This window comes from Stegostoma tigrinum, chromosome 18 (assembly GCF_030684315.1).
Source record: "Stegostoma tigrinum isolate sSteTig4 chromosome 18, sSteTig4.hap1, whole genome shotgun sequence".
Classification (NCBI taxonomy): domain Eukaryota; kingdom Metazoa; phylum Chordata; class Chondrichthyes; order Orectolobiformes; family Stegostomatidae; genus Stegostoma; species Stegostoma tigrinum.
In genome coordinates this window covers 40830303-40855652 of record NC_081371.1, presented here as the reverse complement: position 1 = coordinate 40855652, position 25350 = coordinate 40830303, and the positions used below count along the sequence as shown (strand labels likewise).

At 41.3% G+C, this 25350-nt stretch overlaps 3 protein-coding genes across 11 annotated transcripts in view; 2 read left to right on the top strand and 1 right to left on the bottom strand.

Moving 5' to 3' along the window:
• The window catches only part of mettl25 (methyltransferase like 25), a 91639-nt gene extending 89352 nt beyond the window's left edge, over positions 1-2287 (bottom strand). For 4 of the 6 annotated variants that reach the window (XM_048549060.1, XM_048549062.1, XM_048549061.1 and 1 more), the window contains exon 1: positions 1881-2287. In XM_048549060.1, coding sequence (XP_048405017.1) covers positions 1881-2085 — 205 coding nt within the window. In that variant the 5' untranslated portion in view covers positions 2086-2287. The remainder of the gene's footprint in view (positions 1-1880) is intronic. The other 2 variants (XM_048549064.1, XM_048549065.1) reach the window with 1 other exon arrangement.
• ccdc59 (coiled-coil domain containing 59) lies at positions 2153-14519 on the top strand. 2 transcript variants are annotated; one of them, XM_048549067.1, is made up of 4 exons: positions 2153-2465; positions 6371-6608; positions 11476-11554; positions 14337-14519. In XM_048549067.1, the coding sequence occupies exons 1-4, from the start codon at positions 2168-2170 to the stop codon at positions 14394-14396; spliced, it is 675 nt and encodes a 224-aa protein (XP_048405024.1). In that variant the 5' UTR covers positions 2153-2167; the 3' UTR covers positions 14397-14519. The 2 variants fall into 2 exon arrangements, with proteins under 2 accessions (XP_048405024.1, XP_048405023.1); XM_048549066.1 differs by having other exon boundaries at positions 14333-14519.
• Positions 14520-18894: 4375 nt separating this feature from the next.
• The window catches only part of LOC125460951 (uncharacterized), a 109910-nt gene continuing 103454 nt past the window's right edge, over positions 18895-25350 (top strand). For all 3 annotated transcript variants that reach the window (XM_048549192.2, XM_048549191.2, XM_048549190.2), the window contains exon 1: positions 18895-18996. The gene's annotated coding sequence lies outside the window, so the exon portion shown is untranslated. The remainder of the gene's footprint in view (positions 18997-25350) is intronic.

Here is a 25350-nt window from a genome sequence, read left to right as displayed (position 1 = left end):
AGAAGGTACTCATAGTATGAAATCATTACACTACCAAACATGAAACTATATCTGGTAGTGATGTCAATCTCAAAAGACAATTCAGAATAATTTACACTTTAACAATGTCTTTTTCACAACACTGTTGGAGTTGCCTAAATTAATAGCATGGCAAAAGTAAACAAAATAATCTGTTTTTACTAGACACAGTAATGGAGCCACTACTTTTTTGTAAGAAATCTGAAGCATCATACCTTTCTCTCTGGCTTTCCATTCTATCACATATTTCTGTTTTTCCCCACCCCACTTTCCCAGCCTCCATATTTGTTCAAACAAGATACAGGGAACAATTTCTTTAAGTTGCACAGCCACACAGTTGGGTACGTGATGAGCAACAGACAAAAAGGTAACACAGAGTAGTAGTTCCTTTAAAATAAGTGTATGAGCAGCTGTAATCTTAAGAACAGATATCATTAACTTCTGCTAGTTCTAATGAAAGGACATGGAATAGAAACATTTCGCCCTCCACAATTGCCTTCTGACCCATTCACCATTTGTAGTTTTATTTTCAGATTTGATATCATACTGCCTATTTCATTGCTAGTATTTCCTTTTGCAATCTAAATTAGGTTTAAGGCTCTTTCCGGTAACCATGGTAATAAATATCACTAATCTAAATTGGACACAAGGTTCAAATCCAGTGTAATTAGAGTTACACTTTATTCCCTTTGTTGTGCAATGTTTCGATGATTCTCAATTTTATACCCCACAGCAACCTATTTACACACACTAAGCTCCCAAATAAATAAACAGTCCTCCCCTCACATCTTCAGATAAGGTGCTACAGGATTCATTCATTGAACTATTTGTTGTGGAATCTTGCTGTGCACAAATTAAGCTGGATTGTCCCAGCCCTGTGGATACAGATTGGACAGAGGTAGCCAATTAAGATGTTTAAGGCTTTAACTAAAGGTAGTCTTATGGCATTGCTGAAACTTTCCCACTGGATAGTATCCCACAAACATAACGCAGGGGAAGCCAGATTTTTGGCACCTTCCATGGAGATGGAAGTCTCAATGATAGCATTGTGGGAACAAAAGGTCACAATGGCGATCAGACTTAATCCTGTGGAAAGGTTTTCCAATGTCCTTGTCCAAAAGTTTTACCGCAACCTTTCTTGCTAGCTCCTTTCCATGTTGACGAACCATTGCTTTCCCCAGCCTGGCTCAGCACAGCCCACTTCTCCAGCCTGCCTTCTGACTGAGCTTGCACCATTTCAAGTCTGGTCCTGGTCCTTAAAATGATGGCAAATATGTAACTGCCAACTCCTGCACATTAACCACCTTCTAGATAATTGCAATGCCATTAATACTGCAGACTGTGATCCTCCATTTGGTCTGAACATTGGGGTCCCAAAGCCCACAAGAAAATTTAGTCCCTTAATTCCTGCATCCTACTGAACTACAGTCACTACACTTCAGAAGTGTTTTTGTGAAAGTTAGGGATGTTCTTGCATTGTGAAAAACAGTCTGTAAATACCAGAGATAGTAGGAACTGCAGATGCCGGAGAAAGAGATAACAAGGTGCAGAGCTGGATGAACACAGCAGGCCAAGCAGCATCAGAGGAGCAGGAAGGCTGACGTTTCAGGCCTAGACGGGCCTAGGGTCGAAACATCAGCTTTCCTGTTCCTCTGATGCTGCTTGGCCTGCTGTGTTCATCCAGCTCCACAGTCAGTAAATACTAGATACTTTGAATGTTTGTTAACCCAACACGTCATCAGGTATTCCAATTTTAGTGACAGGAGCCAAATGCTCAACTACTTTTGGTATTGTTTTGGTACAGATTATCAACAAAATTCTGTTCCATTTACTGATGGTCACTTGATACAACTGCTCCTTACCCTGTTCAGGAGTTTCTCCCTGCTGACAGAGCAGTCGTGATATGACAGTTTCAGGCGGCAGGGCTACAAACTGATTCCAAACGTCTTGGGTGTAAAAATCAACTGTGTGCACGTTTGCTATCTTCAGGTAAACGTCCAGGAACTCGGTGAGGATTTTGATTTTGCTCTTGACCAGGTCTAGACCGACATCCGCGGGGAACAGCATCGGGAGTGGAGTCGGCTGCAGACCCGGTGTAGGCCTCCCAAAGCACAAAATAACGAGAAACCGGGGACTGAAACTCAGGAAAATGAAAAACTTTGTCCTTAAATTGGGGAAATATTCCACTACAGTGACCGTTAAAGCTCCACACAAGATTACAGAGACCGCTGCACCGTGTTCCCCCACAGGATGGTCTGATCGCCCGCGGCTGCCGTCGCAGATTGATGACGTACACATCATGGCGTCCAGCTCGAGGAAAAGGGATGGCCGGACCTTTGCGAAGAAAGTTCATCCCGGCCCGGGGCTCAGAGGCCGGCAGAGATCACAACAAAAGCAGCGGTGGATAGCGAATCACTTCAAGAAAGGTTGGGGCAGTGTTAGAGAAGGTGAGGACTCCCCTTGCGTTTTTTGGCTGCAGCGTCCCCTCAAAGGCCCGAGTTCCGTCGAGTTCGCTCTTTGGAAAAAAAAACCCGAAGAGCTGCTGATGATGGAAATCAGAAACACAAATTGTTGGGAAAACTCTGTGGGTCTGGCAGCGCCCGTGGAGAGAAAGCAGAGTTAACCTTTCGGTTTCAGTGACCTTTTTATTTCACCCTTCGCCTACCTGCAGTAACGATGATAATAGTTGGGTTATAACTTTTAATCAAAACAATTAACCTCCTTCGGTCAGTTCACAGCAAGAAGTAATCGTACCAGTGTTCTCCGCCGAGACAGTTAGAGGGTACTGAAGGAAGTTAGAGCTGAAACTGTAAGATCTGCCATCATCTTATTGAGTGGTAGAGCAAGCCCGGAGACTCCACGTGGCTCATTGCAACTGCTAAAAAATATCAAAAATTACCCGTCCCACCTATCCATTCATCTCCTTCGGAACTCGTTCCAAGCGACTGTTTTCACCTTGAGTATTGACGGCAAACAGTTGCAGGTTATCCACACATCATCCCATCCCTGTTCACTTCCAAGGGGCAACTTGCGGCCCGGGGCAACGTCCTTTACTATGAGCGAAGATGTCTCTGAATAGGAAGATAACAAAACTGTGGAGCTGGATGAACACAGCAGGCCAAGCAGTATCTCAGGAGCACAAAAGCTGACGTTTCGGGCCTCGACCCTTCATCAGAGAGCTCACTGATGAAGGGTCTAGGCCCGAAGCGTCAGCTTTTGTGCTCCTGAGATGCTGCTTGGCCTGCTGTGTTCATCCAGCTCCACAATTTGTTATCTTGGATTCTCCAGCATCTGCAGTTCCCATTATCTCTGAATAGGAATATGTGTTACCCACTATATAACTTCCAATGTGTGTAAGATTGGACTGTTAGTAGTGAATAACTGTGTATACTAAATTGAAAGCAATAAAATAAATTACTGTTTCACTTGGGACAATCATTGGGTACATGGGTAGTGTGATGAGAGGTCAGTTGTTGAATACCCTGTGCTTGTTTTCTATGGGAAAGAGTTTTGTGGATAATTAGGGAAAAGTGTGCTCTGTGATGCCATCAAGCAGTAGGTTGGGAGAAAGCACAAAGAAAGATCAGTTGAAAATGAAGGCAAGAGGGCAAGGAAAAGGAAGCCATAAAATTCTGAGAGGAGAGTGGAATGTTTTCCTGAATAAATTATTGAAAAAATGAACAACAAACATGTAAAGCCCTAACTTTTTATTTTTCTGTTCTGTGATTGTGGACTGAAATGGGACAAACAAACTGTTTTAAACTCCAGACATTTCTGCACTTTAAAAGTAAGTAATTGGGCATCTCTTGTAAATGCTATTCACGTAGCTGCTGGTTCAACCAGTAGTGGAAGCCTAGTTCCAAACGAGGTTTGGCAGGGTCTGTGTGTCCATTAAAATTTGACCAGGAACAAGGAGCTGATTGGTCTGTGGATTACGGACTAGTTACCAGTGATAAAGGCCTTCTGCCAGTGAACAACTGTGTGACTGATTGATGCAGCCAAGTTGTTCAACTACTTGACAATGTTTGAGAGGAGTCATTGGATTTCAGAAAACACTGGAGCTGTATCTTTTGTCTGTGATTAAAAACTGAAGATCAGTTTATTTATATTCCTTCAGCAGTTGCTGTAAGCTGTGGCTCCTAAGTAAGCTGGAGGTTTTATAAGTGTGAACCAACCACTCCGTGCCTTCTGAAAGCAAATGAAAATATCTGGAGGAAGAGAATCAAGGTGCAACCTGTCTTGTCACGCCACAAAGGACCATCTGTGAGTCCTGTAAACTGAGACTGTTGTACTGCCTTCCTGGTCTTTCCTTTTGCCCATGATGCTTTTTATTTTGCTGTCTGTATGCGGTTCGGGGGTTGTTTATAATGGGATTGCAGTTTTAATAGTAGAGTTATGTGTACAGTTCATAATTGTTTACCTGTAGCTAGATGCTACTTATTTGTAATGAATGGTAATTCTTGTCAAGTGTAGAAACCTGGTCCATATTTTCTGTCAACCTTAGTCTGAACGAAAGGTAAATTGGGCAATTCCGAGGACTTTTAAAAATCCTTAACTTTGGTAACGACTAGGAATTGTAGGACATGAATTTCAGTGCATTACCATAGTGAGACGTGACAAATGCCTGATTTCCGAACCGAAGGTGTATTTGCCCTCATAATTTAAGTGGTGTATTTCAATTTTGCATAGTCAGTCCTGTCAGAAGTACATGTTGTGCATTTGGGCCTGATGATGAATTTGATCATTCTGCTATTAAAAACATATACTAAAGTTAGATCACATGAGATTCAGGATGAGCGGGCCAATTGGGCACAAAATTGACAGTAGGTGACTGAGCGTGGTGGTGGTACTGGTGGTAGAGGGTTGTTTCTTTCAGACTGCAGGCCTGTGACCACCGGTGTTCTGTAGGGATCTGTGAGTCAATGAGAGGCATAACTAGGGGCATATTTTTAATGTGAGAGGAGAAAGTTTTAAAAAGGACTTGAGGGGCAACTTTTTCACTCACAGTGGCTCATGTCTGGAATCAACTGCCAGAGGAAGTATGAGATGCCAATACAGTTACAACACTGAGTCCTGTTTTGTTTGTAATTTGAATGAGAATATAGGAGGCATTTTGCAGATGACACCAGAATTGGTGGTGTAGTGGACAGTGAAGAAAGTTATCAAAGATTACAAAGGGGTCTTGATGAATTTGGGTTAATGGACTGAGGGGTGGCAGATGGAGTTTAATTTGGATAAATGTAAAGTATTGCACTTTGGTAAAACAAACAAGTGCAAGACTTATGCAGTTAATGATGGGGCCTGAGTAGTCTTTTCGAACTGAGACCTATGGGTTCAAGTACATAATTTTTTTTGAAATTTGTGTCACTGTTAGGCCAGTTAAGAAGGCATTTAGCATGCTTGCCTTCATTGCTCAGATCTTTGTATGTAGGAGTTGGGACGGCATGTTGAGCTTGTACAGGATGTTGGTGAGGCCTGTTCTGGAATACTGTTTGCACCCTGTTATAGGAAGTATATAATTAGAGATGATTCAAAATAGATTTACCAGGTTGTTACTGGGAACAGAGTATTTTAGTTATAAGGATAGGCTGCGACCTTTTTCACTGGAGCTCAAAGGTTAAGGGTGACCTTATAAAATTTTATAAAATCATGAGAGGCATAACTAGGGGGCATATTTTTAATGTAAGAGAAGAAAGTTTTAAAAAGGACTTGGGCAACTTTTTCACTCACAGTGGCTCATGTTTGGAATGAAGTGCCAGAGGAAGTGGCAGATGCAGATACAGTTATAACATTGAAAAGATATTTGGTTGGGTACATGAATAGGGAAGGTTTGGAGGGATACGGGCCAAATGCAGACAAAGTGGGACTAGTTTATTTTGGGAACATGGTCGGCATGTACTAGTTGGACTGAAGGGTCTGCTTCCACGCTGTATGATTATTACTTAAGGTCATATGTAAGCATACTTCCTTTATTTTATCCTTCACTTCTTTCCATATTTTAATTTTGTTCATCTTCTCAATCCATTTATGTTCTATTCAAACTATATGAACTCTTGCAGGAATTTCAGCAGCATGCAAATTGTTCCCTGAAAACACGTCATCTAAAATGTTAGCTATTAATCTTTTCCACCTATCTAAATATTTATGCTCACTTCATGAGTTCATTGTGTGATGTGTGTTACTATGATGTGCTTCCAAGTTTCTAATTACCTTTTAGGGAACAGAAAAATGTCATGTTAATTCTCTAAATTGTGATCTAGAGAACTATAAATTCAGTTAAAATATGGGTTTGATAGATGAAAAATGGCAGTCAGGATGTTGATGCAATTCTGATAGTATTGTCTTCTTACAGGGCAAGGTTTTGCTTTCCAACAGAAGGAGAAGATCAAACATGAGTATAAGAAAATATTGAGAAAAGAAAGGAAAGCACAGCATTCCAAAGAAATACAGTTTAATGAGAATTACCCAGATCATTTGCGACACCTGTATCTGGCTGAAGAAGAGCTGCTTAAGAAACAGTCAGAGAAAGCCAAAAAGAACAAAACTGCCTCGATAGATCAACCAACTTTGCAAACAGAGGAGAAAAAAAAGTATGTTTTTTTTAAAATTCAAAATTGTGAAAAAAAACTGCTTTTGTTATTTTAGATTTAGTCTTTATTATCGCATACTCAGAAGGGCAGGAGTACAGTGAAAAGTATGTAATGTCACACCACACAGCTATCTTAGGTACAAAGGTACCTAGGTACAAAGGAATAAGAAACAAAGTTAAAAATGTTAAACAGTACCTTCATAGAATTGGATATTTTGCAATTTCAGGATGTCCCAAAGCATTTCATAACCAATTAATTACTTTTAAAGCGTGTTCATTGTTATAGTGTAGGATCTGTGTAGATTTTTGCTTTAGTTTAACCACTACCATGTAATACTTGGCAGTTAGTATTCTGTAGTAATGTATTACAATGTTTGATGTTATTTCCAATGAAGTAAGTTAAAATGTGCTTGGAGATTTCAGTCCTAAGTTCAAAAAGCTGCATTTGCTCACGTTGAATGAAATTTGCCATCTGTGAGCCCTTTCATCTCATACTATTTATGCCAATAGCTAATTTATTAATTTGGTCTAGATGACTTTGCATATTCTTGTGTCACCTGCAAGTTTATTAATAGTTCTAACCAAACAAGTTTTGTCATTAAATATTTTCTACTTTGGGAGATTAGAGGAGAACCTGAGCAAATTGGGCAAGTATTAGATATGGCAAATGTCACTGAACACAGTTTAATAGATAAGGAAGTATGTTTTGTGGGGGAAAAACACACATAAAATGGAATATGAAAATATTAAAATTCACTGGAGTTGAAGAACTGAAAGGTCTGGACCTACTGTTGAGGTACCTTTTTGAAAAATGATACTGTATTGAGAAAAATTCTAGGAGCAGATAGTCAATGCAATTTAAACACTACTGAGCAGTGAGGGACGAGTGGTGGCAAATGACCTAACTGGACACTTTGGGAGTGAAAGAGAAGAATATTAGGTTATCTTTGGTGGTCATAGTTTTGGAGAAGCAAATGACAAAGGAACCAAGATGCTTGGGTTTGCCATGTCTTACAGCTGCTAATATTAAACCATGCGAAATACTAATACCAAATATGGTACCAAAAATGAAGAAGCTTGCTTATAACCTGTAATCATGGTATATTGTATAGCATATATAATATGCGGGGATACAGCATGATTACAAAAATAACACATAGGAAGGAACTACTAAAGTGAGATGCTGGTTTCCCCAACATTTAACGTATTAAGAAGAAACAGAGACTCAAGATTGCAGAAACTGTTGAGCCATTAAACTTCTGCCATATACATACAAAATGTAGGAGAGCATCATGGGCCAGAGACTAAGGAGAAATGGTAGAAATCCATCAAGGTCAATGGAATTTATGCCCTGAAGAAGCACCGCCGATGAGATTTTAGTTTCTGGACAAATGAAAGAGAACTATTGGAAAGACGTATATGACATGAATGTTGTATTCGTGAAGCTAGAGAAGGCTTATGATCAGATGCCTCAGCAAGGAGTTTGAAGATGTGATAAAAATTGTACAGTTCCTGAGAAGTTAATACTCCTTTTACACATCCCTTAACAGTCATATGAAGCAGTATGAAGTAGACTGATAACTTTGAAACTATTTTGGATTCCACCAATTATCATGAATCCCTTCCTTTTCCTGATTGTGGTAAACTAGAGAACGTAAGAAATAGAGCCTTCTCTGTCATTCATTAAGATCACGGCTGATCTGTTTGTGTGCTCAACATCACTTACCTACCCATTTACCATAACCCTTAATTCCTTTACTGTTCAAAAATCTATCTTTGCCTTAAACACATTCAACGGGCTAGCCTCAACTGCTTTATTGGGCAATTCACAGATTCTTCACAATCCTTTGGGTGAAGAATTTTCTCCTCAACTTGGTGGTCCAAAATCTGCTACCGCTTGTTTGGAAGCTATGCCCCCTTGTTCTAGTTTCACATGTCAGTGGAAACAATCTCCCTGCTTCTACCTTATCTATTCCCTTCACAATTTTATATTTTTCTTTCAGATCCCCCCCCATTCTTCAAAATTCTAATGAGTATAAGCCCAGTCTACTTGATATCTCCTAATAAGCCAACCCTCTCAGCTCCAGAATCAACCTCGTGACCCTTCTCTGCAGCCCCTCTGGTACATCCTTTCTCAAGTAAGAAGTTCAGAACTGTACACAGTTCTCTAGGTGTGGCCTCATCAGCACTGTATACAACTGCAGCATAACCTTGCTGTTTTTAAACTCCATCCCTTCAGCAATGAAGGACAATATTCCATTTGCCTTCTTAATTACCTGCTGCACCTGCAAGTCAAATTTTTGTGATTCATGCGCAAGGACACCCAGCTCCGTCTGCACAGCAAAGTTGAAAAGATCAGTAAACTAAAAACTCAATTTAAGTACTATCAGTTTGAGCTTGGTAAAGAAGATGAAGTGAAGGTATAAAGATTATGGGTGAAGAGTTGGAGAAACTAAGTAAGTTAAGTATCTGAAGTCATTAGTGGCAGAAGATAGATCTGTTGCAGTGAAAGTTAAATGATAAATTGCCTTGGGTTGGAGTAATTAAAAGTGCATTGGAGTGTAATGTAATTGAAAATCATTTATGAAACTGAAACCAAGACTCTGTAAGACAGGTACGAGACTGATTTTGTTAAATTTGGGCAGCATCAAAAAAACAGAAACCGTGATTGGATGTTAATGACATACAAGTGCTGAGCTGACATGATAAGAAAGGTCAAAATCAGGAATCCACTAATTGGGGCAGTGAAGATTTTGGGCACGTTGTAGAAAGTAGCTGAGAAAAAATTGAAATGGTCGGCTACTTTTTGCGGGGAGAAAGAAAATTGAAGTACGTGAAGGAATTGAAGCATGGGCAGGAAGATATGAAGAAGATGTAGAACCATATTGAAAGACTTTTTTTCATTCACAGTATGAGGGCATCACTGGCTAGGCCAAAATTTATTGCCCATCTCTAACTGCCCAGAGAATTGTTTAGAGTCAGCCACATTGCTGAGGGTCAGAAGTCACAAATAAGCCAAACCAGGTAAGGATGGCAGTTTTGATCCCTAAAGGACGTTAGTGAACCAGATGGGTGTTTCCTGACAACAAAGTGTGAGGCTGGATGAACACAGCAGGCCAAGCATCTCAGGAGCTCAAAAGCTGACGTTTCGGGCCTAGACCCTTCATGAGAGAGGGGGATGGGGAGAGGGTTCTAGAATAAATAGGGAGAGAGGGGTAGATGGGCCGAAGATGGAGAGAAAAGAAGATAGGTGGAGAGGAGAGTATAGGTGGGGAGGTAGGGAGGGAATAGGTCAGTCCAAGGAAGACAGACAGGTCAAGGAGGCAGGATGATGTAGTAGGTAGGAAATGGAGGTGTGGCTTGAGGTGGGAGGAAGGAATGGGTGAGAGGAAGAACAGGTTAGGGAAGCGGAGACAGGCTGGGCTGGTTTTGGGATGCAGTGGGGGGAGGGCACTAGCTGGGCTGGTTTTGTGATGCAGTGGAGGAAGGGGAGATTTTGAAGCTTGTGAAGTCCACATTGATACCATTGGGCTGCAGGGTTCCCAAGCGGAATATGAGTTGCTGCTCTTGCAACCTTCGGGTGGCATCATTGTGGCACTGCAGGAGGCCGATGATGGACATGTCGTCTGAGGAATGGGAGGTGGAGTTAAAATGGTTCGCGACTGGGATGTGCTGTTGTTTTATTGCGAACCGAGCAGAGCTGTTCGGCAAAGCGGTCCCCAAGCCTCCGCTTAGTTTCCCCCAATGTAGAGGAAGCCACACCGGGTGCAATGGATACAGTATACCACATTGGCAGATGTGCAGGTGAACATCTGCTTAATATGGAAGGTCATCTTGGGGCCTGGGATGGGGGTGAGGGAGGAGGTGTGGGAGCAAGTGTAGCACTTCCTGCGGTTGCAGGGGAAGGTGCCGGCTGTGGTGGGGTTGGAGGGGAGTGTGGAGCTGACAAGGGAGTCGCGGAGAGAGTGGTCTCTCCAGAAGGCAGACAACATAAGGGCAAACAGAGCTCTGCATTTTATTGCAGAATCGGAATATCGAATATAAGAACAAGAAGGATATGAAGAATATCTTTGAAACAGCCCCTCTCGTCATGTGTACTGCTAGGCACCCTATTTTCAATGGGCATTAAAGCTGTGGAAGAAGTGCAGTATGAGCTCACGAGAATGGTTCTATAGATTGCTTTCAAATAACAGGTTTAAGGAACTAGGCCTGTACTCATTAGGTCAGAAAAGAGGTTTTTTTCTCTTGTAATGTGCTTAACATTTTGAAAGAATTTCAGAGGGTAAATAGTAGAAGTTGACTTCAACTTTTGATGATTTGATACTTTAGCAGACACACATAGTTATTACTAGAAGCATACAGAGATATGATGGAAGGACTTTTATGTAGAAATGTAGTATAATATGCAACAGTGGGCATTTGAAACTAAGCCACTCCCAATTCAAACTGAGACATTTTAAATCTGTAATGAATTCAAGGATTAAGGGGGAAGATGGGAAAATTGAGTTCAGGATTTTCAAATCAGCTGTTATCTCATTGAGCAGTGAAGCAATGGGCCGAATGACCCTTTCTGCTCCTGAGTCCTATGGTCTTATGTTATTCTAAAATAAGACCATAGGACTCAGGAGCAGAAAGGTTTAGTATTCATGAGATATCACAAAAAAATCAATTTCGATCAGGTAATTCTGATATGGACCTAGCGGAACGGGACGGATGACAGCCATCTGTTATTTCCATAATTCTGTCATTGGGCAAATTTATAAAATTGGAGAATGCTGACTAAGGTTCTCAAAGAAAGACTTGTTACTGAAGATGTTGACCTAAATGCAGACAATATCATTTGCTTTCATTTTACTTTCTGGTTTTAGGAAAAAGAGAAAGTCATCATATCAAAAGATCAAAGAGGAATTTGAAAAACGGCAGGCAGAAAAATTAAAACAGAAAGAGGTAAGTGTTACACAGTGCTTTCTGGATCTGAACTCTGATTCAATTTCTATTCATGGTTTCAGAAAAGCAAGAATACCCCAGGATTTTAAATGGTAGAATTAACACACATTTCATTGACATAATCAGCAATGATTTAGTGAAATAAATAGTTTATGATAATTAGAAATAACAATTGAATGCTTTGAATTTTTTTTTTCCCAGTACTCCTATATGTACTTAAGGTTCTGAACTAAGATTTCAAACGTTCGACTTATAAAATCACAAATAACCATATCACAATGAATATGGCTATGTTATGACAAGGAGACTGCTGAACAAAATCAGCCTTTCTACCTCTGTATTTGCTGCACACACCCTCAAAATTGATCCGAATATCTCCTAACTAGACTTTTTTTAATAATCAGTCCCAGATTCTGGAACAATCAGTTCTCGATGTTGGTTTGTAACTTGAACAAAAGGCTTAGCAATTTATTTACAATACAGTAATTATAAATGAGAAAAATTAAACAACGATGTAATCTAATTGTAACCCCAGTAACTTTTTTTTTCAGTTCCAGTCACAGACAAGACAGACAGACAAACTCACTGAAGGGATAAATAAAAGAAAATAACAAATCTGGCCAGTTTATTTCAGTGGTTTTCATGATGTGGTGTTCCATGGGCATATATGATTATTTCTCACTTGACTTTCTGAAGTTGTAGATCAAGCTAACATTTTCAGCTCATTCAAAGGAAGCCAGTAATACTTACGACTCAGTTTCTATTCTGTAAACTTCTCATAGCTAATAACAGGAGGTTAGGCAGGGAGCTTTCAGATCTTCACACTTGTGCATCAACAACCAAATTCCTTCACCCAGAAAACGTTGTTCAAACCCAGTTCAAAAGTCTGGTCTCCTCCAAAACTGACTCTCTCCTCACGAGGTCCCAGGTACTATTCAACATCTGCCTCTGCCGGAGCAAAAGTTCTCTCCCAAACTTGCTGGAACCAACTCCCAGATACTGACCTTATTAGTAGCCAACATCTGCTGTCTGTTTAAACATACTGTTCTCCCCAGCTTTGAAGCATCTATGGAACCCTTTCAATCAAGTACTAGCCTGAAATTAACTGCCAGACCTGGCTTCTCAAACCAGCGACAACTTTTATTTGTTTTGTTTTTATTTTTAAACATAAGCTGTTGTTCATTCCAAAGGCCGTCTTCAGTTCACAGCTCCAAACTAAAATTGATAAAAGAATAAAATAAAAATGCAGTAAGTAACTCAACCAGAGTGTTACCAGTCAGAAAAATGTATTGTTTTCATACAACTTTGGCATTGCTAAGTACTTGGAAAATCTATCCTGCACCTGTTCAAGGTCCTAACATTCTTCTGAAAGCATTCTTCACCTCAGAATAACATTACACTGTTGCTTTGGTTCAGATTTATGAAGTCCAGGATCCTGTGTTTTTTTTTTTAGCAGCTGATTCAATTCGTCCTACCATCTTTAAATAATTTATGTTTGTGACCCTGCAGATCTCTCATTTATACTGTCTGATGAAGAGTAATACCAAACTCAAAATGTTAACTCTGTTTCTTTCCCAGATGCCATCGAACCTGCTGAGTTTCTCCACTGTTCTGTTTGTTTCAGATTTCCAACATCTACAGTATTTTTTTCTTTGTTCTTACTGCACACCTGTATTTGATACTCTCCCAGTAAACCATTGGATGAAGTCTTAGGGCAGAAAATTATGGCCCTCCCTTCTCCTTCCCACCATACCCCACCCCATCTCAAGCAGTTCATACAGGTTAAAGCAAAATGGAAATTAACCAACACTGTGAAAATAGCACACTTGCCTGAGGCTGAACCTGAAGAAACTCCAAAATTGAATTCTCTTTACTGCCCTATGTCCAATTTGTTACACTAATTACAACTGCCACTTGATCTCAGTAAATTGATCCACATCTGAAAATTCATCAATTATAATAGCACGGTGAAACAGCACAGCAGATATCAACATAGCTGTTATTTGTCACCCTAAAAATCATTTTAAACTTTCAGTCTCTTCATCACTGGTGCACAATGATATTAAATGCCATCTGCCTGATGCACTTGGATATGTCATGAAGCCTATTTTGACATCGTCTTCCAAATCCACAGTAATATTCAGGTTTGAGCTGACAAATGCCGAGTAATATACTTGCTATAGGTGTATCAGACAATGCTCATCTCCAGCAAATGAGAATCTAACCATTGTCCTTTACCTTTTCAACACATTACTGGCGCTCAATCCCCTGCTAACTTCATCCCAGGGAAAACCATTGACCAAAAACCGAGCTGGAATTGAAGGACAGGAGTAGTAATTGTCCGGAAACACCACCTAAGTTTCCCCTCCAAGTCTCACATCATCCTGACTTGGAAATATATCACTGTTTGTTCATTGGATCAGTGACCTAGAGCTTCCTCCCTAATTGCACTGTGGGCATAGCTACATCATGTGGACTGCAGTAGTTCAGGAATTCAGCTTACATCACCTTTTCAAAGACCATTAAAAATGGTCAATAAATTTTAATTTTCCTAACAAAGCACACATGCCATTATAAAGAATATAAAAAGAAAAAAAACAGCCTTCAATAACTGCTTTTTAAGACTCCTTGAATTATACCGATGTACTGTATGTTGTACCAAAAAGTATGAACTTGTTTTATCAGAGAATCCTTGCAAAGGAACATCATAAATCTCTTAATGTCACTGCAGAGTTATTCATTTGAGATATATTTGTTAACTTTGTATTTTTCTCAAAGGCAGCTGAGAAACGTCAACAAGAAAAGGAAGAGGCGCAGAGAAAATACAAAGAAGATAAATTAGAAAAGTACAGAATACTTAGCAAAAAAACAAGAAAAGGACAGCCAAACCTAAACCTACAGATGGAATACCTGCTTAAAAAGATACAAGAGAATTGGGGCACAAAATAAAATCACATACTTTTGACCTCAACTGGCATTATTTTGATCTCTTGCATTTCTGATTTTGTTGGCACCTAAAAATTTTCCTTTAATTGGCTTTGTTCCTACTGGAGTTGGTCCAATTGAAAGAGAATACAGATCAAACAAAACAAAACTACAACTGGAAAAATTACAACAGTTGAAAATGCTGAAGAAATTGGAAAGGTCAGACCTGCTGAGTTTCTCCAACACTTTCTGTTTTTGTTTCAGATTTCCAGTAGAACATAGAACATTACAACACAGTACAGGCCCTTCGGCCCTCGATGTTGTGCTGACCTGTCATACCGATCTCAAGCCCATCTAACCTACACTATTCCATGTACATCCATATGCTTGTCCAATGACGACTTAAATGTACCTAAAGTTGGCGAATCTACTATCGTTGCAGGCAAAGCCTTCCATTCCCTTACTACTCTCTGAGTAAAGAAACTACCTCTGACATCTGTCCTATATCTTTCACTCCTCAATTTAAAGCTATGCCCCCTCGTGCTCGCCGTCACCATCCTAGGAAAAAGGCTCTCCCTATCCGCCCTATCTAACCCTCTGATTATTTTATATGTTTCAATTAAGTCACCTCTCAACCTTCTTCTCTCTAATGAAAACAGCCTCAAGTCCCTCAGCCTTTCCTCGTAAGACCTTCCCTCCATACCAGGCAACATCCTGGTAAATCTCCTCTGCACCCTTTCCAAAGCTTCCACATATCTGCAGCACTTTTAGTTAACTTGAAATATACCTTGTTTATTTTTAGTTTTGAAATACAATTTGTTCTGCTCATCAAAATAACTTGCTGGACCTATGAAATGTACTGGATATGTTTTATGTTTCAATATTTTGAAGTATTTGATTTAAACATTTATCCTAAGATCCAGGAGTTTCTGCCACTTCACTCAAGGGCTATTTTTCTTATGGTATGTATTGATTTTGTTATAAGGAGCACCCCATGGGTGTTGGGCAACTTTACTTTGTTATTTAATATTAAACGTATTTGATATGCGTTGCAAATGCCAATCTTATTCTTGTGAAGTTGAATGAAGTCTTGAGTTGGAGAAAGTAACACCCTATCCTCTATTTATAAAACAATGTTGGAATGGTGTAACAAAGCTTGATACAAAAAAACCTAAAAGTAAGATATGGACCCAATCTGAAAAGAACTTTTGTTCATATGTTGGTCTGAATTTTTCATTCCATCAATTTGCACTTTGCACTGACCTATAGTGAGTTTTTTTTTCTTGAGGAGAAGGACACCTCAGAATAACTAAAACTATGCATTTACTTTGCATAAGATCCTAAAAACAGCTTTCCATTCCATCCATCTGGATTAGATTTCACTTATTTGAGTTGAAAGGGAAATGCAACATGTGAAACCTCAGGATACCACTTTGTACTTGTTTTTGTTTAACATGAAAAGACAACCCCCCCACCCCGCGAACCAGCAACTTATTAAGCAGACTCAAATTTTTGTCCTCTTAAAACCCAAACTACTATTTTTCTGAATAATAGTGCGAGAGATGATGCAAAATGCAGTTTCAAATATTTAAAATGTGCAATAGTGTCTATGCTTCAGCCTGAGGGTTGCACTTAAATCAAATAATGCTTGTAATTCTTATGATATTTTACCTGTTAATATAAATATAAGATTGTACTGGGATTCTCATTTTCAGTGAGTCGTTCTTTATGATACAAAATATCTTACTTTCAGAAATACCACATTCATTAGAGCCCCTGTCTGATATTTTAGTTTCTTATATCAAGCATTTTTATTCTTTTGAGAGAGAATACTGGTTACTGCCAGTTTTGTGCTTTGAGTTTGCATTCACTGAGAAAAGGATGTAAACTTCCAAAATTAACTTGTTTGTACAAGAGCTAGTCCAAACGAATGTAAACTTTCAAAGATATAAGCAGATACTACCCTCAGTTTTCCAATCGCCAAATCAATAGTATGCGTTGCTGGCAGTTCTTGCAGAGGAAGCTTTATTTTAATGCAGTCATTGTGAGGAAATGTAACCATCAATTTGAACACAGCAAAATATCACAAAACAATGAAATAAAGTGATCTGATAATTTATATAAAAGTGCTGCCTCCCCCACCAAAAGAGAATTTTAACAGAAGATGTTGTTGAGACTTTGTTCCATGGTGTAATGTATCTTCGAGTTAGATTTGTTTCCTCAATTCCTATAGTTTTTCATTTTTGCTGAGGAAATGTACCACTCTGCCTCAATTCACTTGAGGCATTGTAAAAAAAAAGCTCTCTGTTTAGGCTGATGGCATTATTCAAAGATGAACTGGGATTATGTGTTGATCCAGCCTGGTTGCAGGCCAACATCTAAAAACGTCCACAAAAAGATTTGTTATTTATCTCTGCTGATTTGAATAACTAGCTGTTATGTTTGACTGTAAACTGAATTGATTTCATCACATAATCCATCAGCTCTGTAGCATCTAGGGATATCCTGAAAATATGGTAATTGCAGGTACAGTTTCAACATTGAAAAGACATTTAAACAGGTACATGAATAGCAAATGTTTAGAGGGATACGGGCCAAATGCAGACCAGTGGGACTAGTTTAATTTGGGAATCTTGTCGGACCAACGAGTCTGTTTCCGTGCTCTATGGCTGACATACAGGAATTCACTATCTCTGAGGATAGTGAAAGCAAAAATTTTCAAAAGGAAATTGATTGGGTACTTGAGGGAAATAAAGGCTAAAGCAGGGGCAACAGAGAGCTAGCATTATCTGGATGGACCAAATAGTTACCTTGTATGAAGTAAGAACCCCCAGCAACTTACAGGTAAATGTCTGCACTTTGAAAGAACATATGATGGAGCTAGGCAGAACTTTGCAGGGTCTGCCTAACTATCTAGAACAGAAATGACAAAACTTTCCATTGGTGGAAAGGAAAAGAATCAAAGTGCACATATTTAAGATCAATGGCAAATAAAAAAAAAATCAAAAGCCCTATAAGGGTTTTTGTTTTAAAGTGTTTAGGAATGTGGAATATACTGCCTGAGAATGCAGTAGAATCAGATCCACTATGATTTTGAAAAAGCTGCTGTAAAGACTGTGCCTTTTTTTCACCTTTTATACTTGAAATGAGAAATAACTATTTGAAGGCTATGGATTTACAAGGATGACTAAATGTTTTGAAGTTAAATAATTTTATACCTATTGTGAACTCTAGCTGTAGATTCCAGCAAAGTGCAGATGAACTGAGGTCAAGGGATTACTTACAAGTGAAGATGATTAATTTGTGCACTAGGGACCAATTATCTGACAAAGGTCCTTTTGCAAAATAAGGCGATTGATTGTCACCCCAACACCTTGGTCTGTGAGCATGACAGAGACGACCGAGCTGAACACCTTGGTCTGGGAGGCAAGAGAGAGACGACTTAGCGAGACCAGAAAGGAACCCATCGATCCGCAGCAGCCACTTTAAATCTGAGGAAAACTGACTCATTTTTTCTTCAGCTGATGCTGCAAGTCGCGACTTTGAATTGAATGACTCAGAGACCTTTTGTAAGTGGAACTGCTGTCCTGTGCCTTTTGCAAAAGAATGGAAGCATTTGGGAAAAGATTGGATCAGCACGAACCAATCCAACAGATCTTGTGAACTTGGCGTTTTTCCAGTTGGCACTCCACCCATGTATTTTATTCTGTCTGTAGGATAGCGGCTACGAAAACAATTAAGTTAAATTGTTTACCGTTGGTTGCCTGAAATAATCAATGATTCTTGCTCTGGACAGAAACCTGGCCTGTTTTTTTAAAATCAATGTCTGGCCAAAAGACAGGTTGTTTGTGGGTTTTGGTATTTTAAAATCTTAAACTGTGAAGAGCGTTTCCTCAGTGAGTAGTGACAGTGCAAACCAAAACAAGACAAAAAGCAGTGCGACTGAAAAGGGGGGAACTGGCAATCGGTTAGTTGCTTTTGCAAATAAACTTGACGGGACGAATGGCCTCCTGCGTGCTGTAACCGTTCTACGGTTCTAAAGGAAGGCGCTGGATTTTTGATAGTTCAAGATGTCACTCGAGCCCTTCCAAATTGCTACCTGACACATAAGCATCAAAATGACCGCTGCCAGAACACTGGTTATTACCCCACCCTCAGGGCTAATGTAGGTGCGATGACAACGAGCAGGAACGGGAGAAGTGCAGCCGGTTGACTGATACAGGGTGATAATGACACACAGTATAAATGTTGATTGGAAATAAGGATAATAGGAGGGAAGAATGTCAGCGAAATTCCACGAGAAAACCACGAGTTAGGAAGGCCGGGTTCTTTTTGGAGTCATAGAAACTGTAAACAACACTGCAGCTCTATCTGACGCGTAAATCACAGCGAGTTCAACAATAGCAAGGACGGAACTGCCACCGTTGCTGGGAGGCTCCGAATGTTGTCCTTTCTGTCAAAGGTGCAGAACTCAGCAGCGGAAGTCAGAACTTTTAGCTTGAGGTCGTCAAAGTCCGGTATGAACTTTTTTTTCTCCGTTGGTTATTAAAGGTTAAAGCCAAATTTAGGATGAATTCTTTAATGATAAGTGAATGATTGTGAAAAGAAAAAGAAACGTAGAAATAGATCATTCTGAATTGGTAGGTGAGAGACTGAAGGCACAACTGCACCTACATCCCCACCCCCGGCCCCTCGTGGATCAGGAAGAAACTGCCCCAGGTTTTAACTCAGTCTTACAGTAAGAAGGTTTGTCCTAGAGCCAAGGCTCCCAACCAAAGTACCTAGAATACACCTACTCCCAATCACCCTCCTGCAAAAATTCCATCCCCTATTCCCAATTCCTTTGCCTCCGCCGCTCCTGCTCCCAAGATGAGGCATTCCACTCCCACACATCCCAGATGTCCAAGTTCTTCAAGGACCGCAACTTTCCCCCTGCAGTGGTCGAGAACGCCCTTGACCGCGTCTCCCGTGTTTCCCGCAACACATCACTCACACCCTGCCCCTGCAACAACCGCCATAAGAGGATCCCCCTTATCCTCACCTACCACCCCAGCAACCTCCAGATACAACGCATCATCCTCTGACACTTCCGCCATCTACAATCTGACCCCACCACCCAGGACATTTTTCCATTCCCACCCTTGTCTGCCTTCTGGAGAGACCACTCTCTCCGTGACTCCCCCGTCCACTCCACACTCCCCTCCAACCCCACCACACCCGGCACCTTCCCCTGCAACCACAGGAAGTGCTACACTTGACCCCACACCACCTCCCTCACCCCCATCCCAGGCCCCAAGATGACTCTCCATACTAAGCAGATGTTCATCTGCACATCTGCCAATGTGGTATACTGTATCCACCGTATCCGGTGTGGCTTCCTCTATATTGAGGAAACCAAGCAGAGGCTTGGGGACCGCTTTGCAGAACACCTCTGCTCGGTTCGCAATAAACAACAGCACCTCCCAGTCGCGAACCATTTTAACTCCCCCTCCCGTTCCTCAGACGACATGTCCATCATGGGCCTCCTGCAGTGCCACAATGATGCCACCCAAAGGTTTCAGGAACAGCAACTCATATTCCGCTTGGGAACCCTGCAGCCCAATGGCATCAACGAGGACTTCACGAGCTTCAAAATCTCCCCTTCCCCCACTGCATGCCAAAACCAGCCCAGCTCGTCCCCTCCCCCCACTGCATCCCAAAACCAGCCCAGCTTGTCCCCGTCTCCCTAACCTGTTCTTCCTCTCACTTATCCCCTCTTCCCACCTCAAGCTGCACCTCCATTTCCTACCTACTAACCTCATCCCACCTCCTTGACCTATCCGTCCTCCCTGGACTGACCTATCCCCTCCCTACCTCCCTACCTATACTCTCCTCTCCACCTATGTTCTTTTCTCCATCTTCGGTCCACCTCCCCCTCTCTCCCTATTTATTCCAGAACCCTCACCCCATCCCCCTCTCTGATGAAGGGTCTAGGCCCAAAACGTCAGCTTTTGTGCTCCTGAGATGCTGCTTGGCCTGCTGTGTTCATCCAGCTTCACACTTTGTTATCTCAAAGTCACCACCCATCCTTCCCCCAAAAACTGCTGATTTGAGGATTCGTGATCAGTTATCTAATATAGGCAATCAACTGTTTGTAGTAATTTTCCGATAGCTTATTGCTTTTTGTTAAGAAGCAGCAGTTTAGCTGATACATTAACAAACAAAGTGCACGGAGTCCTCGATTTACTAACATCCGACTTATGAATGCTTGCACTTAAACAATCTCGTATACGTGGTGTAATTCTAAAGATCCAACGTGGGAATGTTTCCTGAACCTATGAAGAGCTACTTTCTCTTGCCTTGTGTTGTGTTCCCACTTACACCCAAATTGACTTCTGAACAGACTCAAGAATGGAACCCGTTAGCAGCCTGGGGACTGCCTGTATACAACATGACAATTGAAGATGGCTCTCTGACTCCAGAGGATAAACAAACTGTTGGCACAGAATGTGTTAGTTTTGTTGAAGCTATAATGGCAACATCCTACTCTCTAGCCAAAGTGCTCGTGAACTCTTTCCAGCAATCTTCCTCCTCTTCTAGTCTACCTTCTGTCTGGGGAAGATGTCTTCCTGACAAGATCTGCCACCTACAAGTGTGTCCTGACTAGGCCTCCCCTTTTCCCCTGAGCACTGATTGATGCTCCCTGTTTCTGGAATTTGTTGCCTAAGTCCTTTCTACCAATGCCCATGGGGCAGCAACTCAGCGCATTAGATAACAGTTGTCCCCTTGCCCATTTCCATTTGAAGGTTAGTTTACATTCCTTTCAAAACTTATTTTCCAAAACACTGCATTTATGATAGGATAGTGTGGCTCCTACAAACGCTTTAATGTTTTGCAGTTGACTTTTTCAAAGCTCTGTAATGTCATCCCTCGGATGCCTCAATTCCAGGACGAAAGGCTTAACTTTACACAGTATTTCCCATTGATCAATCCTACTTGCTGCTTCAGCACGTAAATGTTCCTTTTGTTTCTTGATATCCTGGACATGGCAGTACTCCAAGGTTTGATCTCACATGAGTTAACACGCAGTGGGACTACTACTTGCTTAATTTATAACTTACGCTTTTGGTGACGGAACATAACATTAGCTTTGCTCCTCTGAATTGGCTCAAAATTGCAAATAAACTAAACTGTCAACAGTTTCAACATCAACGGAACTGGTATACATCAGTCAGGCCCATGTTCTTTTAACAATCTCATTTAGTGAGCTTATTGCTGAACTTTTTGATTAACTGGCCTTTTCTGTTCTGTATATTCTACATAATTCTATGTAAATGTAACTTTGAATTTAATAATTAATTATTTTTATAATCACCGTGAGACAAGTTACTCTACACATGTTATCAAACCTTTCTCATTACTAAATTTAATATAGCTTATCCTGTTGTTGATTCAAAATTATACCATTCAATAAACTCTCTTGAATATAGTCAAGAGATTCAGTGCATTTCTGGTGATGAACCATCACTAAAAAACCTCCTGCCAATTTGATTTAGTTCACGTGATGTGACAAAACTATGTTCTGACACAACAAAGACTACAGGTTCAAATGACATCTGGGCTGTAGAGTTCAAAATCTAAGCTCCAGAACCAGCTACACCTCTAGACAAACTGTCACAATCTTTCAACAACGTGGAAATATTACACTTTGAAGAGTAGACTCCACTGGTTAGCTTACTGGTTCTTTGACCAGTAATGCAACTCCTCCACTCTTTTTACCTCCCTCTCTATCCCGCCTGAATCATCTATATCCTGGGATATTTAATTGCCAATTTTCCCGTTCTATCAACCAAGTCTCAGTAATAGCAATAACATCATACTCCCAGGTGCTAATCCAAGCCCTAAATTCATCTGCCTTACCTGCCACACTTCTCACATTAAAACAAATGCACCTCAGACTATCATAGATAATAAAGTGTGAAGCTGGATGAACACAGCAGGCCAAGCAGCATCTCAGGAGCACAAAAGCTGACGTTTCGGGCCTAGACCCTTCATCAGCAGTGGGAGAGTGATTCCCTGAGGTTGGTCCGGAGGGAGGGGGGTAACTTCTTCAGGTTAGGCATCCCTGGAAGAGGCTTCAATCTCTGATACAATTTTAACCTCACTGCTACAATTTTAACCTCACTGCGAAGCCTCTACCAGGGATGCCTAACCTGAAGAAGTTACCCCCCTCCCTCCGGACCAACCTCAGGGAATCACTCTCCCACTGCTGATGAAGGGTCTAGGCCCGAAACGTCAGCTTTTGTGCTCCTGAGATGCTGCTTGGCCTGCTGTGTTCATCCAGCTTCACACTTTATTATCTTGGATTCTCCAGCATCTGCAGTTCCCATTATCTCTCCCCACCTCAGACTATCTGTCTCTTTTGCGATCATCATCTGCTCTCTGCCTACTCTTCCCTTTAGTCCCACTGACTTCATTATCTCGTTCCTTACAGGCTTTAGTTACTACTTCCTTATTGTCCACTAACCTCCTCATTTGGTTCCCATCCCCCTGCCACATTAGTTTAAACCCTCCCCAACGGTGTTAGCAAAAGCACCCCTTGGACATTGAACATTGGTTCCAGTCCTTCCCAGGTGTAGACCATCCGATTTAGACCCACCTCCCCCAGAACCGGTCCCAATGTCCCAAAAATCTGAACCCCTCCCTCCTGCACCATCTCTCAAGCCACACTTATCCTGCCTATGCTTTCATTTTTACTCTGACTAGCACGTGCCATTGGTAGCAATCCTGAGATTACTACCTTTGAGGTCCTACTATCTAATTTGGTTTCTAACTCCCTAAATTCTGCTTGTAGGACCTCATCCCATTTTTTACCTATATCTTTGGTGCCTAAATGCACCATGACAGCTGGTTATTCGACACCCCCACCCCCACCTTCAGAATATCCTGCTGTTGATCTGAGATACCCCTGATTGTGCACCTGGGAGGCAACATACCTTTCAGGAGTCTCGTTTACGACCACAGAACCACCTATCTACTCCCCTTACAATCGAATCCCCTATGACTATAGCCCTTACACTCTTTTTTCCCGCCTTTCTGTGCAGCAGAGCCAGCCACAGTGCCATGAACCGGGCTACTGCTGCCTTCCCCTGGTGAGCTATCTCCCCCAAACAGTATCCAAAACGGTATACCTGTTTTCAAGGGAGATGACCACAGGGGACACCTGCGCTGCCTTCTTGCTTTTTCTCTGCCTTTTGGTCACCCATTCCCTTTCTCCCTCAGCAATCCTAATCTGCAGTGTGACCAATTTGCTAAACGTGCTATCCATGACTTCCTCAGCATCGCAAATGCTCTAGAGTGAGCCCATGCGCAGCTCCAGACCTATCATGCAGTTTAACAAGAGCTGCAACTGGACACTCTTCCTGCACGCAGAGGAGTCAGAGACATCAGCCACGTCCCTGACCTCCCACATTGAGCAAGAGGAGCATAACATGGGTCTGGGATCTCCTGCCATTTTTACTCGTAAGCTTAACTTAGTCCTACTATAATATCAAATAATAGATAAATGAAATAAAAAATTCATAACCAATCACTCTATTTACCAGCACACAATAATTTGGGCCACTGCCCAAATATGTCTGTTCACTTACCTTCCCAGAGCGCAATTCGACCTACTGCATTTGCTGCTGACAATGTAGTCTCCTCTACATTGGGGAAAAGAAGTATAGACTGGGCAACCGCTTTGCAGAACATCTATGCTCTGCTCACAACACAGACCCTGAGCTACCTGTTGCCTGCCACTTTAACACACACCCTGTTCCCTAGCCAGCATCTCTGTTTCAGGCTTGCTGCAGCGTTCCAGTGAAGTTCAACGAAAGCTGGAAGACTAACACCTCATTTTCCACTTGGGAACCCTGCAGCTTTCCAGACTCAATTTCGAGTTCAATAATTTTAGGGCCTAACTATTCTATGTCCTAGCCCGCTATCCCACACCAGCCCTTGTATTAAACAGCTTGCTATTACACAGTCCCTATTGTTAGCCACTAACAGTCCTCATCAACTATTTACCCACCTAGCCAGATCATTATCAACTCCTTTGTTTATCCAACTGCTCTTCTCTCTCTTTGGGCTCTATCCTATCATTTACTCCCTATCCAACCCCCAATCCCTATTTACTGCATATAAATTGACATTTTCCAACTACCATCAGTTCTAAGGAAGGGTCACTCAACCCGAAATGTTAAGACTTTTTTTTCTTCACGGGTGCTGCCAGACCTGCTGAGCTTCTCCAGCAAATTCTGTTTTTGTTGTTGGATAGGTTCCTGATCAGTAAAGGGATCACAGTTATAGAGAGAAAGCAGGACAATGTGGCCAAATGGTAGAGCAGACTTGTTAGGCCAAATGGCCCAATCCTGCTCCCTCTAACTTATGGCCTTATTGCATTGCATTCAGCAAGACTTCGAATACTTTCAGGCTTTGGCTAAATAGTGGCAGGTGGCATTAATGCCATAAAAATGCCCAACAATGACCACACCAAGAAAGAGAAAGCCTAATCACTGTCTCTTGACATTCAATAGCATTGATGTCACTCAGTTTCCGAGCATGAATATGCTGGTGTTCACCACTAACCAGGAACTTAACTGGAACCGCCATATACATGTCATGTGGCTACAAGTGCAGGTCAGATATTGGACATTCTATATCAAGTGAACCACCCAGCTCCTGAATCTTGAAAGCCTTTGCAGTTGCTAAAAGACACAGGTCAGATTTGTGATGGAATGCTGTCCACCTGCCTGGGTCAGAGTGCCTTAGAAACATTGGTCAGAATATGACACCATCCAGGACAAAAAAGTAGACTTGATTGGCATCTATTTAAAACCCTCAACTCACAA

Excerpts from the sequence above, each read along its gene's own strand:
- ccdc59 (XM_048549066.1), top strand. The coding sequence starts at position 2,168 with ATGAAAAACTTTGTCCTTAAATTGGGGAAATATTCCACTACAGTGACC. Across the intron at positions 2,466-6,370 it reads TTGGGGCAGTGTTAGAGAAG|GGCAAGGTTTTGCTTTCCAA; the intron begins GTGAGGACTCCC and ends GTCTTCTTACAG. Across the intron at positions 11,555-14,332 it reads AAAAATTAAAACAGAAAGAG|GCAGCTGAGAAACGTCAACA; the intron begins GTAAGTGTTACA and ends TTTTTCTCAAAG.